The sequence below is a fragment of the Gadus macrocephalus genome, chromosome 12 (assembly GCF_031168955.1).
Source record: "Gadus macrocephalus chromosome 12, ASM3116895v1".
NCBI classification, from domain to species: Eukaryota; Metazoa; Chordata; class Actinopteri; order Gadiformes; family Gadidae; genus Gadus; species Gadus macrocephalus.
In genome coordinates this window covers 15387808-15400566 of record NC_082393.1, presented here as the reverse complement: position 1 = coordinate 15400566, position 12759 = coordinate 15387808, and the positions used below count along the sequence as shown (strand labels likewise).

The window sequence follows — 12759 nt, the reverse complement described above, 5'->3', positions numbered from 1 at the left end:
ATCAATACATACAATCAAAAGGGCTAATTGTCAATTCATTATCTCAAGTTTGACATCAGAAGTAATATCATACATGAAGGAGTAACTTTGGTCCAGAAACTCGTGAACATCATCACAATCATGCCTGCTGGAACCTTCAGTGTAAAAAGATTCGTAATCCATTTCCCTTGGTGTACATCCCTAACAAAATAATGTATAAGTCATGAATTGTGATATATTATGTATGATGTTACTGATAGTTGGTTATTATTTTCTTGAACTTCCGATCTGACAACTTAAAAACCTAGAGACTTTGAATGATTTAGGAATAATCAAACCAAACTGAAAATATTAAACAGTATTAAAGATCAAATGCAACAACATAGAGGGATAAATATTGTGACTGACAACAGGTTGCATATCATTTTAAAATGTTAACTATATTTCTGAACGTCTCCAGCATCCTGGCATAATTATAATAACAAAAACAAAAATATGTATACAAAATAGTAAACAGGCAAAGCAACAAAACATCAGTCAGCAACAAAACATCAGTAAGTACTACAATTAGTGTATCACCTTTTAGCAAACGAGCTCCACCGTTTGTGGGTAAAGGGTTGAGCTCACTTTTTTATTCTGTATACAACTACACACAAAAATGTGACCCTATTTAGAATCAGATGTACTTTAGTGTCAAATGGACCAGTTTTTTTCCATGTTAAGGCGTTTAAGTCTTTCTTTGATGAAGTAGCATTGGACACATGCCTTTCTGAGCTTGTTCATGTGTTTTAAAAGTAGATACATTTCCATATGGTAAATCAGAGACCACTGTTTCAGTTGGACATCCGCTGTGTGTAAACCTTTCTCAGAGGTCAATTTGTAACTTCCCACACACATCGACTCCTCAAAAGTGTTTTTGACACATGGGATAGATGAAAACTGACCAAGACCACATGCCGTTTGTTGGCCGTTGGCTGTCACATTTTGTAGGATGTCAAGCTTGCATGGTGATCGGACTGATCAGCAGCAGCTTTTTGTCTGTCAATGAGGAAACAGAAAAACCATTAAGTTTAACGATTTCACGCACACACACACTCGCACACACACACAGACATACACACATGCACACACACACACACGCACAGACACCCACGCAAACACGTGCACACAGACGCACATGCACACATATACACACACACGCACACAGACATACACACAGATACACACAGATGCACAGAAAATTACAGAAACACACTTACACACACATGCACAGACAATTACACAAGCACACACACATTCACACACAGGGTAGGATCCATGTGCCCACTCACCTACTGGGTCTCACAGTGATGTCACATTTTCAGGGTCCGCATAGAGTTCAGGGGGAGGCAGGATGAGCATGTCGGATATGTCTGTGATTAATTCCTCTGTGGGACGGGTCTCAGGCCTGTTGGGAGACAGTCAATGTTGATATCTCAATGTCTCTCTCCCTTCCTACCTCTCGCTTGATCTTCTCTTAACAGGCTCATACATACACTCCCTCTCCAAGAGACAGACCTGCTGGTCTATGTCTGGTCTGCCTCCTGCTCACGCACAAAAAAAAACTTTCTCTCTCTCTTTATCTCACTCTCTCTTTCTCTGCAGGTCCTTGTAAAAACCCTCAAACACAAACTTCCAGAACTCGTCTGTCAACTGGTTGCACAACATGCCCTGAATTTCTGTGTGTTTGTGTTGCAATGTTACTTACGAAGAAACAGTTTCTTCCTCCACAAGTGTGTGACCTGAAAATATAACCAGGAAAAGCGTTATGTTTAAAAAGTGTGATTCTCCCAGGTTGCAAAGAATCTGAACACTTCAGTCTTAATATTTTACTTACTGGCCTCCTCTTTAGTGCTGTAGTTGGATTGAAACATGGAAAGAGATTTAGTTCACAGACACGTGTGTGTGTGTGTGTGTGTGTGTGTGTGTGTGTGTGTGTGTGTGTGTGTGTGTGTGTGTGCGGTGGGTGGGTACATCTTTCACACCTGGTAGTCGGCTCCTCCGCCACAGGTTTGGGTGAGTGGAAGAATGTGGTCAATTTCTGAAGTGCTTCATGCTTCGGGCTGAAAAACAACAGCCCAGGCAGACAACTTTTTGAGTTTAGCAGGATGAACGACTGGCTGACTGACTGACAGGTGAAAAGAACAACAAAGTTCTATGAGAGAGTTGGAAGCTAGGTATACTTACTGCATAGAAGGCTCCTGTGTGCTGATGTCACTGTGACTGTGCTGGTGGACTGCACTTAGCTCCTTCTTCCCTAAAAGGCCACGATCCATAAACAACTTCGAAAAACACACTTCACAGCACTAAAAGGAATATATGATAATGACATCAACACACAAATACTTCTTGATGTTCAGTTTTAAGTCCCCCGATAAACAATGACTATTTGCTGTAATCAAATGCAGTTCAATGCATACACTGTATCCTGTCAGAAGGCGCTGCCTGTTACATCTAGTATAAACTAGCCTTATCTATAGCTATTGTTTATTCTATGACTCCCCCAAGCTCAGATAAGGGGAGGCGCGAATTTAAAATATACTGTAGCCGTCACAGCCTTAAGGGTCAATATCAGACTTGGATTTATTTGATTACTGTCTTACCGAAGTCTGGCATGGAGTGTGTTCTTGTGTGGCCCCTGTAAGTGAACAACCAATACCAATTAGACTTACGTTCGTTCATGCACACAATAAACCCACACACACACACACACACACACACACACACACACACACACACACACACACACACACACACACACACACACACACACACACACACACAGAGGTATGGACGGTGTGGGCTCACTGGGGAGTGAAGGGCTCTACTGAGTTTGTGGGTGTGAGAGGGTCCTCGTCATCACCGGTCCACTCCTCGCTGTCGTCAGTGACTACACACACACACACACACATAGACACACAGTCAAACACACATACAGAGACACACATACATTTTTACTATGGGGTTCAGGGTTCAACAGAACCGACTTTAAAATAGGATTTTGAAGTTAGGACACTTACAGCTTCCTGTAGAATCTGGGGAATGGTTTGAACGCCTAAGGAAAAATAGGCAAAATAGACAAAAATGTATCAAAGTGAGACCCTGTAATGAACCTTTGGAATGGTAGCACTCTCCCTTTCATTGTGCTCATGTACTCACCTGTTGCTCATGATGGAGGCCGCCCCATCCAGGACGCTGTTGCTGCTGCTGTCGGGGTATGAGGTGGCGGCTCTCTTTCCCATCTGCATCATCTCCTGGATATCCAGCTCCACGTGGTCCACTGATATGTAACCGTCTGAGAGAAAACCCGTCCTGGGAGCATTAGCATTCAGGCCATGATGTGCAGCAAAGGAGTGTCTACCACTAAACCGTAGCATGTTAAGGTCTAACTTCAAGGGATAACCCTAAGCCTAGAGATAGGCCAATAGGAATCTGTGTAATGCCACTGAGCTGAAGAAATTAGTTTGATGCTTTTAATAGTGCAATACCTTTGAATACATTTGTTTTGCAGATTTCATGTTACTCACAGGTGTTGCTATTGTTCCGGGCGAGCCATTTCCCCTTGGGGCACTTGGTTGTTCGGATGATGCTGATGTTCTCACCCCTTTCGACTGGCAAGTCATTTTTGCGGCCCTTCGTCGTCACAGTTACCGTTGCCTGGTACATAGCCTCCTCCTGGCCTGTGATCTAAACCAGTGAGGATGGGGGAGTGCGTAAACCCTGGTCAATAAATTCAATATAGGTAGGTCAAGGAAAAAGACAAGGCTTTATGTGTTGTATAGTGAAGGGTCGACAGTGAATGGCATGCTAATAACCAAGAGATTATTCATAATACAAATATGCAATATTTCCTGTCAAGTCAGACTTTATGATGAGAAGACCACCTTCACATGCACAGTATTTATTTTAATGTGTGCTATCAAAATATATGCTAGGCTTTTAAGTTCAAACATGTACAACAGTATTCTATTGGAAACCACATTGGAGATATTCGAGATAATAGCATTGTCATTTAGGTAAAATTTCGGTTTGCTAAAGTCTACTTGTTCTGAAATAGTTAACCAAAGAATTGGCCACACATTAGCTCATTATTTTTAATTGCTAGCAATGCTAACACATCAACAGAACACAAAGACAGATGAGGCCAAATACCACAGAGTAGAGAGAGAATGTGTGAGCCTCCATCTGTCTGAGCATGAACAGCGTGTAAGCGGTGAGCCTGACTTCTAAAGCAAGAGGAATGAATTCAGACAGGTCTGTTCTCCTCAACCACTCCCGCCTCGCTCTAGCAGTCGTCCTCCCCCATGTCTCTAACTCCCGGTTGGCCTCCCCCTCTGTCTCTCTTTATCGGTCGTCTTCCCCTCCATCTCTCGTTTGGTCGGCCTCCCCCTTGTCTCTCTATCTTGGTCGTCCTATCCCTTGTCTCTCTATCGGTCGTCCTCCCCCTCTTATCTCTCAGTCGTCCTCCCCCTTGTCTCTCTCTCTAAGTCGTCCTCCTCCTTTTCTCTCTCTATCGGTGGTCCTCCCCTTGTCTTTCTCTCTCATCGTCCTCCCCCTTGTCTCTCTCATCGTCCTTTCCCTTGTCTCTCCCTCTTGGACGTCCTCCCCCTTGTCTCTCTCATCGTCCTCCCCCTTGTCTCTCTCTCTTGGTCGTCCTCCTCCTTGACTCTCTCTCATCGTCCTCCCCCTTGTCTCTCATCGTCCTCTCCCTTGTCTCTCTCATCGTCCTCCCCCTTGTCTCTCTCTTCATCCTCCCCCTTGTCTCTCTCATCGTCCTCTCCCTTGTCTCTCTCTTGTTCGTCCTCCTTGACTCTCTCATCGTCCTCCCCCTTGTCTCTCTCATCGTCCTCCCCCTTGTCTCTCTCTCTTGGACGTCCTCCTCCTTGACTCTCTCTCATCGTCCTCCCCCATGTCTCTCTCTCTTGGTCGTCCTCCTCCTTGACTCTCTCTCTTGGTCGTCCTCCTCCTTGACTCTCTCTCATCGTCCTCCCCCTTGTCTCTCTCATCGTCCTCCCCCTTGTCTCTCTCATCGTCCTCCCCCTTGTCTCTCTCATCGTCCTCCCCCTTGTCTCTCTCTCTTGGTCGTCCTCCCCCTTGACTCTCTCTCATCGTCCTCCCCCTTGTCTCTCTCTCTTGGTCGTCCTCCCTTTTGTCTTTCTATCGGTCATCCTCCCCCTCCTTCTCTCTCTGTGTCCTAAAACAACACAACTCACGTTGAACTTCTTCTTCACGTCGTTCTCCTTCTTCTCCTTCTCCTTCTGCTCCCGCTTCTCTCTTTCTTTCTGCTCCTTCAGCTCCTTCTTCTCCTTCTCCAGCCGCTGCTTCACCTTCTTCTTCAGCTCTTTCTCGTCCGGCCCATCAGATGCAGCCTTTTTGTCTGAAGGTGTCCTGAAGCTGAGGCGAGAGAGAGAGAGAGAGAGAGAGAGAGAGAGAGAGAGAGAGAGAGAGAGAGAGAGAGAGAGAGAGAGAGAGAGAGAGAGAGAGAGAGAGAGAGAGAGAGAGAGAGAGAGAGAGAGAGAGAGAGAGAGAGAGAGAGAGAGAGAGAGAGAGAGAGGATGTCCATGATGCAGGACATTATAATGGGATAATAGGATGTGGGTGTGGCTGCGGGGAACATAACAAGGGTGTTGCTAATGGAGATAGAAGGCCAGTCACTGAGTTGGCTACAAAGCTGTGACAGCAGAAATGGGTCAGACTCAGACGTGTGGGCCTTACTTGCCAAGACGGCCAAGCTTGCTCTTCTCTTCGTTCTGTGAAAGGAGAATGGAGATAAGGATATGTGCTAAGCCCTGCCTCATTTCAATTACAAGACACACACACGCACACACGCACGCACGCACGCACGCACGCACGCACGCACGCACGCACGCACGCACGCACGCACGCACGCACGCACGCACACACACACACACACACAAACTCACACACATAAATGCATGCACACACACAAACATACACACATCCTCACCCACAAAAGCACACGCATGCACACAAACACACGTTTAAACATATCTACTGTACATTAATCAGAGAATGTGTATAGAAACTTGATTAAAAGTTGCAAATGCGCTCTGTATTGGCATCCTGCTTACTGTTGGCTGTTGGGTCTCATCATATGGATCTGTTGAAAGGGGACGAATACATGAATAATATATTAAAACGTTGTCTTCTTGCCATGATCCATAGGCACATTACGTATTATAGATCACATTTATTTTGGGCTAGACAGAGTAAGGCGATTGAATATTTAAAGGTATTCAAAGTGCCACTGTGACACATGAAAACTGAGGACTTTTATAGTGTAAATGCCTTACATCCAAACCCTAAATTTGAATTCAATCCATACATGAACTACCTATGCAGGCTTTCCCTAAGAAAGGTTATTTTGGTGGTTGCTATGACGTCATTCATGTATGCACTGACCTAGGAAACAGGTTACTATCAATTTAGCAGTAGACAAGTTTTGATAGTTTGAAGTCTGAAATCTGAAGTCTGATATGTTTTATATTTGACTTATCTTTTATAGCAATACTATTAGACCTGACTACTACACTACTTAACATACCTCTCATAGTTAGGAACTTGACCAAAGTCTGAAATCTGGTTTATTTGTATTTGATAGCGACACTATTTGTCTTAATTTGGATAGCTATGATTTTGGACCCGAGGCTAATAATAATACTCCTTGACAAAAAGCTGATGTTTGGTGGCTTGGAATTAAATTGAAAGAGTCCTTACTCTTTGGTGGTCCTTTGCGCTTTTTTGTTCCCTCCACCTTCACTTTCTTCTTTGTGGCAGACACGTTGACGTCTTCATAGAAGTTCTCGGAATTCTCCAATACGCTGTTATTTGCTTGCAACCTTGGTGAGCCACAAATGTAGAGAAACAGAAGTAAAAGCCAAGGACTCAAATTCAAATATAGAATCAAATCAATAACTCAAATGTCCAATCATTGACTCAATGGGGGCGCAAGCTTACATTGAAGTCGGTCGATTATCCTGAGTGCTATGGGCAGATGAATCAAACACATCCTGACTTTGCTCCTCTTCTGGAATCTCCCGGAATCTTGGCGCTTCAAACTCTGATGCCAATGCTCCGTAGTCCTCATAGGCTGAGTTAACGTTGTTTGGAAGTGGGTTTCCGGGATTGTGGCTGTTTGGAGTACTGTAGTCCTCGTTTCCCCAGGCATACTCAGATGGCTGAGGAGAGTGGGGCTCGGGGGAGTGTGTGTCCTCAAACTCTGGGAGGCCTTCGCTGGTTTCTTCTTGTTCCCAGGAATCCGGAGGAGTCAGGATCTCTTTCACTAAAGGGAGACGCAGGTGACCGCAGTGAGAATTGTATTAAACACATAACACATTATGTAAAGCAGAGACAGCTCTGTCTTGTACGTGCTGTTTGGAGAGCAGTCAGAGACTTTATTTTTATTTTTTATTTCCCATTACTAAAATTCAAAATATCAGCCCAAACAAATATAAGCGTTTTTATAGTGTAAAAGTTGAATTTCTGGCAGCAGAAGATAGTGCTTAATTTTATCGTAGCCAGCCACACAAACTGCCTGTACATTATAGGAAATAGCTTGTGTACGTGAATTATGTTGACATATTTACCCTCCAGGGGCGGAGACAAGTAGGGAGTCAGATTGACACTGGGGGGCCTGGCGGGTTTTAGTGGAGGGGTTCCAAGAACCTGGGGGTCAGGGAGGGCCCTTCTCGGCGGAGGCGGAGGGACCACCATGAGCTCTGGCATCACGTCAGGACCCTCTTCAGACGTACCTTGCGACACAAAACATACCTTGTTACATACATTTACAAAGAGGTTTCAACAGGCAAAGAGGGAACAATACGTGAGATAAGCCAAGCTAAATTGTTCAATGGGCAAGAAGCCTAAGCAGTCAAACACAATGAAATGAGTTGATGTCTTTCACCTCACTTCCACAGACATTTTGTCATTCAACAAATATCCTCCTGCTGTGGTAAGGTATACAAAAGCAAATCAAGATCATAGAGAGTTCCTCTACAGCTGCAACAATCTTCTGATAATGATACCACACAAACAGGCTCCAAATGTCCACCAATAGTATCATACATTCAAGTCCCCTGCCTCAAAAATCCTGCAACGTGCTAACCCACAGCTGGCTAGCTTGTTTGGTCAGTTTGTCTCAATCTAGTCAATGTTCATTCCTACTACGTTATTTTTGACAACTGTTGTATTCAACTGTTGTATGTTGCATTCAAATATCTGGTGTGTGAAAGCAGGTCAGACCATTTAATTTCTTGAAAACATAAATTTATATCTAAACTTCTTGACCTTTGTTAGACGTTTATCCGGAAAAACATACTTATATGTTATATACTGTGTTCAAATTAACAAGCAAATGTATACAACAGACACCCACATCCCCCCCCCCCCCCCCCCCCCAAGCCTTCCCCCCACACACACGCAATTCTAGACTATAGACTATCATTAGTGTCGACAGCACCACACTGGCAAAAGCCTTATCTTAATATTAAATGTGCAATTGCATTATGCAATACTTACACACATTAAAACTGAAATACAGAAGGCAGTGATTAAAGTGAGGCAGCTGGTTAAAATACATCGAGCTGTGATCACGACTCATCTCAGAGAGTCTTCAGTTCCACGTTCACATTACAGGCATGTTCGGCATTCCTCCTAACAGCCCCGCCTTCTGCTCGTCGTTTCTGGTGCACAAGAAGTATCTAGGTGATGTTATGCATTGTCTCCCTATTTAAATATTTGGACAAAAAAACACTCCTGACTTAGGACCTCCTGGCAACCACTGCTGTGCGCATACCACATTTCAGTTTGCAGTTCAAACGCTGCTACGTGTCTATGTGTGTGTGCACCTCGCCAGCTGTACAGGTATGTTAGTAATATTGAGTGGAGAGAGAGAGAGCAGACCTTTAACCATTGTAAAATAGTATTTTCAACGATTACGAGAAGTGGAACCAAAATGAAACCAGAACATACGGTGACAGACTGAGGATGAAGTGAAATAGAGCAAGGCGCAGAGAGACAGAGGAAGAACGAGAGGGATTAGCGGGGGGGTCCATCGGCTTTCTTCTGTACATACTGTTCACAAAACCGTTTACGTGGGCTGCTTGAGGGTTCCTTTGATCCTCATAGTCCAGTGGTGGCAGATCAACGAGGCTGCCTGGGGGAGGGAATCCTTCTGGAGTTGGGTTCATTAGATTTGAAGTGAAGGGACTGTGGAGGAACAATGGACAAGTGCAAGATTATTCAGCATTATTCATTAGCGTGGCTCATTAGCAAGATAAGACAATGAGGGTATGCAGTTGAAACTACCCCTTCAACAATCTAAACAAAGGGCACCAAACAATACCACTGCAAAAGTAATCTTGAATCCAGAAGTCCTACTTTGCTAGCAGATGGCAGAACTTCTCTTTGTTACAGAGATAAATTCCACAGATCAAAATTCCATTCCTGTGAGAGGGAATTTTAATTGAATCGAACTTTAGATCCATACTGTCAATTCACACAGTGTACGATTTGTAAAGATTTACTATTTTTTACAGTTTACTACTACGGCCGAGTTTGCGATGTCTGTTTATCGTCAATTACGCGCCTACGGATCCCCGCTTCCAGCCAAAGGAATGGGCGGAACGAATATGAAGCGAAAGCCAGCGTTGAGCTCGTCTGCCAACAGACTTAAGATGAATCTAAAAGAGTGCTTGAGACACATAGTTCACCTGGCAGCCTTCCTGCGAGCTTTCTCCAGGGCTTGGAGGATCCTCTGGTCCGCCGGAGTGGTCTTCTTCCCGGGGGTCTTCCCCGCCCGCTCCAGGGCCGAGGACAGCGCAGATCCCGGACGCTCCATTTTGGGAGATGCCGAGAGGGGCAGGGCGTCGTCAGCGTTGGCCGTGATGGGGAGCTCCTCCCCGTTGTGGTCAACCTCCACCCCTGCTCTGGCGGAGATCTGCCCCGATCCGAGCGGTGGGGTGCTGGGGCTGGAGGGGGCCGGGCTGGGGGCAGCCACGGAGCTGAGCAAGGGGCTGTTTTGTACGGAGTTACGGACTGGGGAGGGTGTGGCAGATCTGTGGCTGGCTGAAACAGGCGCGGCGGGGGCGGGCTCCACCTCTGATAGAGTTTCTGTCTCTTGCCAGGGAGCCGTGTGCATTGCAGGGACATTGTCTGTGAGGGAGGCATAGGAGGGGCCGTTGGGAGGAGCGATAGGGATAAAGTTGGGTGGCATGAGGGCTGCCATGGGGTTGTACTCGGGGACTGTGGCGGGGGGCAGCGTGTGCTCTGCAGCTGGGGCTCCTACAGAGGGGAGGGAGCCACTCGGGACCAGTGGAGCCAGTCCACTGTGGACGTCCGGGCTGGGGGAGTCGAGAATGGGTTCAATGTCCATCGACCCTCTCTTGGAGATCTTCTTGAAGCCTGGGAAGGTCATCTTCCTGAGGGTGCCTTTTGGTGGAGGCGAGGCGGGCACCAGCTCACTGGACTCTTTGGATCTGAAATGAAGCAGCCCCTTCTTGTCTTTCCCGCTCTTCGGCTTGGGCGGGTCTTTATCCTCCACGTCCTGCTTCTCTTTGCTCCCCTTCGTGGACTTTCTGTCCTTATCACTGCCGGCTTTGGACTTATCGTCGTTCTTCTCCTTGGTCTTGGTCAGCGGTATCAGGGGCTTCCGGCTGTCCTTCTTGTCCCCCTTGAAGACTACCCTGGGGGCCCCCGCCATCCTGGTGTCTAAGTTGATGGAGGTGAGAATGGAGGGCCGGGCCCCTGCCGGCAGGTGGTGGGTGGGACTCTGGGGAGGGGGGACGATCTGGGGTTTCTCTGGGAGGACAGGTCTGCTTCTGGGTTGCCTCAGGAGTATTTCCTCATCCTGGAACTTAGCCCTCAGGGCGTTGAAGTCCATTGTGTCCTCCTGCTTGAGGGGAGCATTAGGCAGAAAGGGCAAATTCGCAGTAATTGTAAATATAAAGTGATAGTAGACATTGTATTACATTGTATTACTTACAATTGTTATTGTTAGTTAAAAGTGATTTTGATTTCTTCCAGTTATAAAATGGAAGAAATCTGACTGTCTTTATGTTCTTTCATAGGTTATCAAAACCACCATTAGTAATAGACTCCCAATTGCTCTCTCACACACACACACACACACACACACACACACACACACACACACACACACACACACACACACACACACACACACACACACACACACACACACACCGGATTAAAAAAAAAAGGTTTTATATTTGTTTTGTTTGGTTATCTATTGCCTCACAACAAAAAGAAAACAAACACAACGATTAAAACGTATTTGTAACCTAATCTACAGATCAGTAGGATATCAAACAGTCATGTCGTAAAGCATTACATAGTGTCGTTTTTGAGAAGTTTTCAATAGAATCAATCGTACCTGATCCATTGCGCTTCAGGTCGTCAGGTGTTTATTTAAGACAACTCCACTGATATTCTCATTTGCCTCTCATTCTGGATCCAACGATTATTTCCTCTTGGTAAAAAATAATAATATATCGCTGCAACAACTACTATGTAAATGATTGAACGATATATCGTTTCTCATCTAGGCCTACTTGAAGTCTGGAAGAATAACACAAACATCAGCGTCCTGTGCTGTGCTATGGGCTCATCGCGTTCAGGTTTCGATGTGAGAAAGAAGTTGATGCGCATATCCCTCCTTACCTTGCCGAAACACTCAGTCTCGTCCAACAAGTCTTGTCCCGGTGGAGGATTTAATGCCTCATACCTTAATCGACAGCTCCCGGACAGGTTTTTACCTTCAGGAATGTGGCTTGTCTGGCACAGGGTGTGCCACGAATGTGAGTCAGGCTTCGTAGGGGTGTGTGGCAGGCCTCCCGAGTAGGAACGTATTTTAAAACGATTTACTAACCTACAACAGTAGAGATTTCCATCGGTGAACCCAAGATGTAGCCTTTACAAATAGCTCAAGGATATCCGTCGAGTGGGCTGTCTCTTTGGAATTGAAACGGATATGTTTGAGTTACTTATACCGAAATCCTTTATAAATATGATAAATGATACTGTAGCTGATACCTTACATTCCAGGCTATTGACACATACCTCACAGCTAATCAAGAGGGTATTCACACACACACACACACACACCCGCACGCAAACACGCGCACACACACACACACACACCCACACACACCCAGACACACACACACACACACACACACACACACACACACACACACACACACACACACACACACACACACACACACACACACACACACACACACACACACTAACTTATAGAACAGGCTAACAGCTAAATACTTGTTCTGTGGGACCTTTAAGGGGAGCAGAGGGCCTGTGTACTATGGTTCTAGCTTATGGAGAAACAATAGGACCGTTCCCATTGGTTGATGAAACCCCTTGGTATCAATGGCCTGATGAGGGCTGTGTCCTGTGAATTTCTGACATTTCAAACAGATTTTCCCCAGGTTAATTGTTAACCGTTTGACCTTTAAAATATCATGTTATCCACACGTACCCATGCAAACATTTCCATACATAGGATGCCGTGAACAAACTAACTCTGGACTGTTAATATTGCTGGGCTAACTGTGTTTATGCATCCTGCAGGGAGGCGCTGGTATGGAAATAAGACAGAGGAAGGGAATGGCCTGGCTGGGCATTCAGCTGCTAATTAAGCTTATGGCATGTTGCATTAGAGGCTGTCAGAGCAGCACTTCG

General features: G+C 45.5%; 1 protein-coding gene across 2 annotated transcripts; it reads right to left on the bottom strand.

The window, feature by feature from the left end:
- Positions 1–16: 16 nt before the first annotated feature.
- LOC132469809 (FYN-binding protein 1) lies at positions 17–12119 on the bottom strand. 2 transcript variants are annotated; one of them, XM_060067875.1, is made up of 20 exons: positions 11432–12119; positions 9750–10930; positions 9113–9246; positions 7626–7790; positions 6997–7321; positions 6757–6878; positions 6111–6139; positions 5734–5768; positions 5232–5412; positions 3546–3705; positions 3178–3313; positions 3039–3073; positions 2827–2908; positions 2622–2656; positions 2206–2275; positions 2004–2081; positions 1856–1872; positions 1727–1760; positions 1315–1426; positions 17–1017 (listed from the first exon to the last, which is right to left on the bottom strand). In XM_060067875.1, exons 1-19 carry the CDS (start codon positions 11438–11440, stop codon positions 1321–1323), a joined length of 2934 nt encoding a protein of 977 aa, XP_059923858.1. In that variant the 5' UTR covers positions 11441–12119; the 3' UTR covers positions 17–1017; positions 1315–1320. The 2 variants fall into 2 exon arrangements, with proteins under 2 accessions (XP_059923858.1, XP_059923859.1); XM_060067876.1 differs by lacking the exon at positions 17–1017 and having other exon boundaries at positions 1311–1426; positions 9750–10927; positions 11432–12118.
- Positions 12120–12759: the final 640 nt, after the last annotated feature.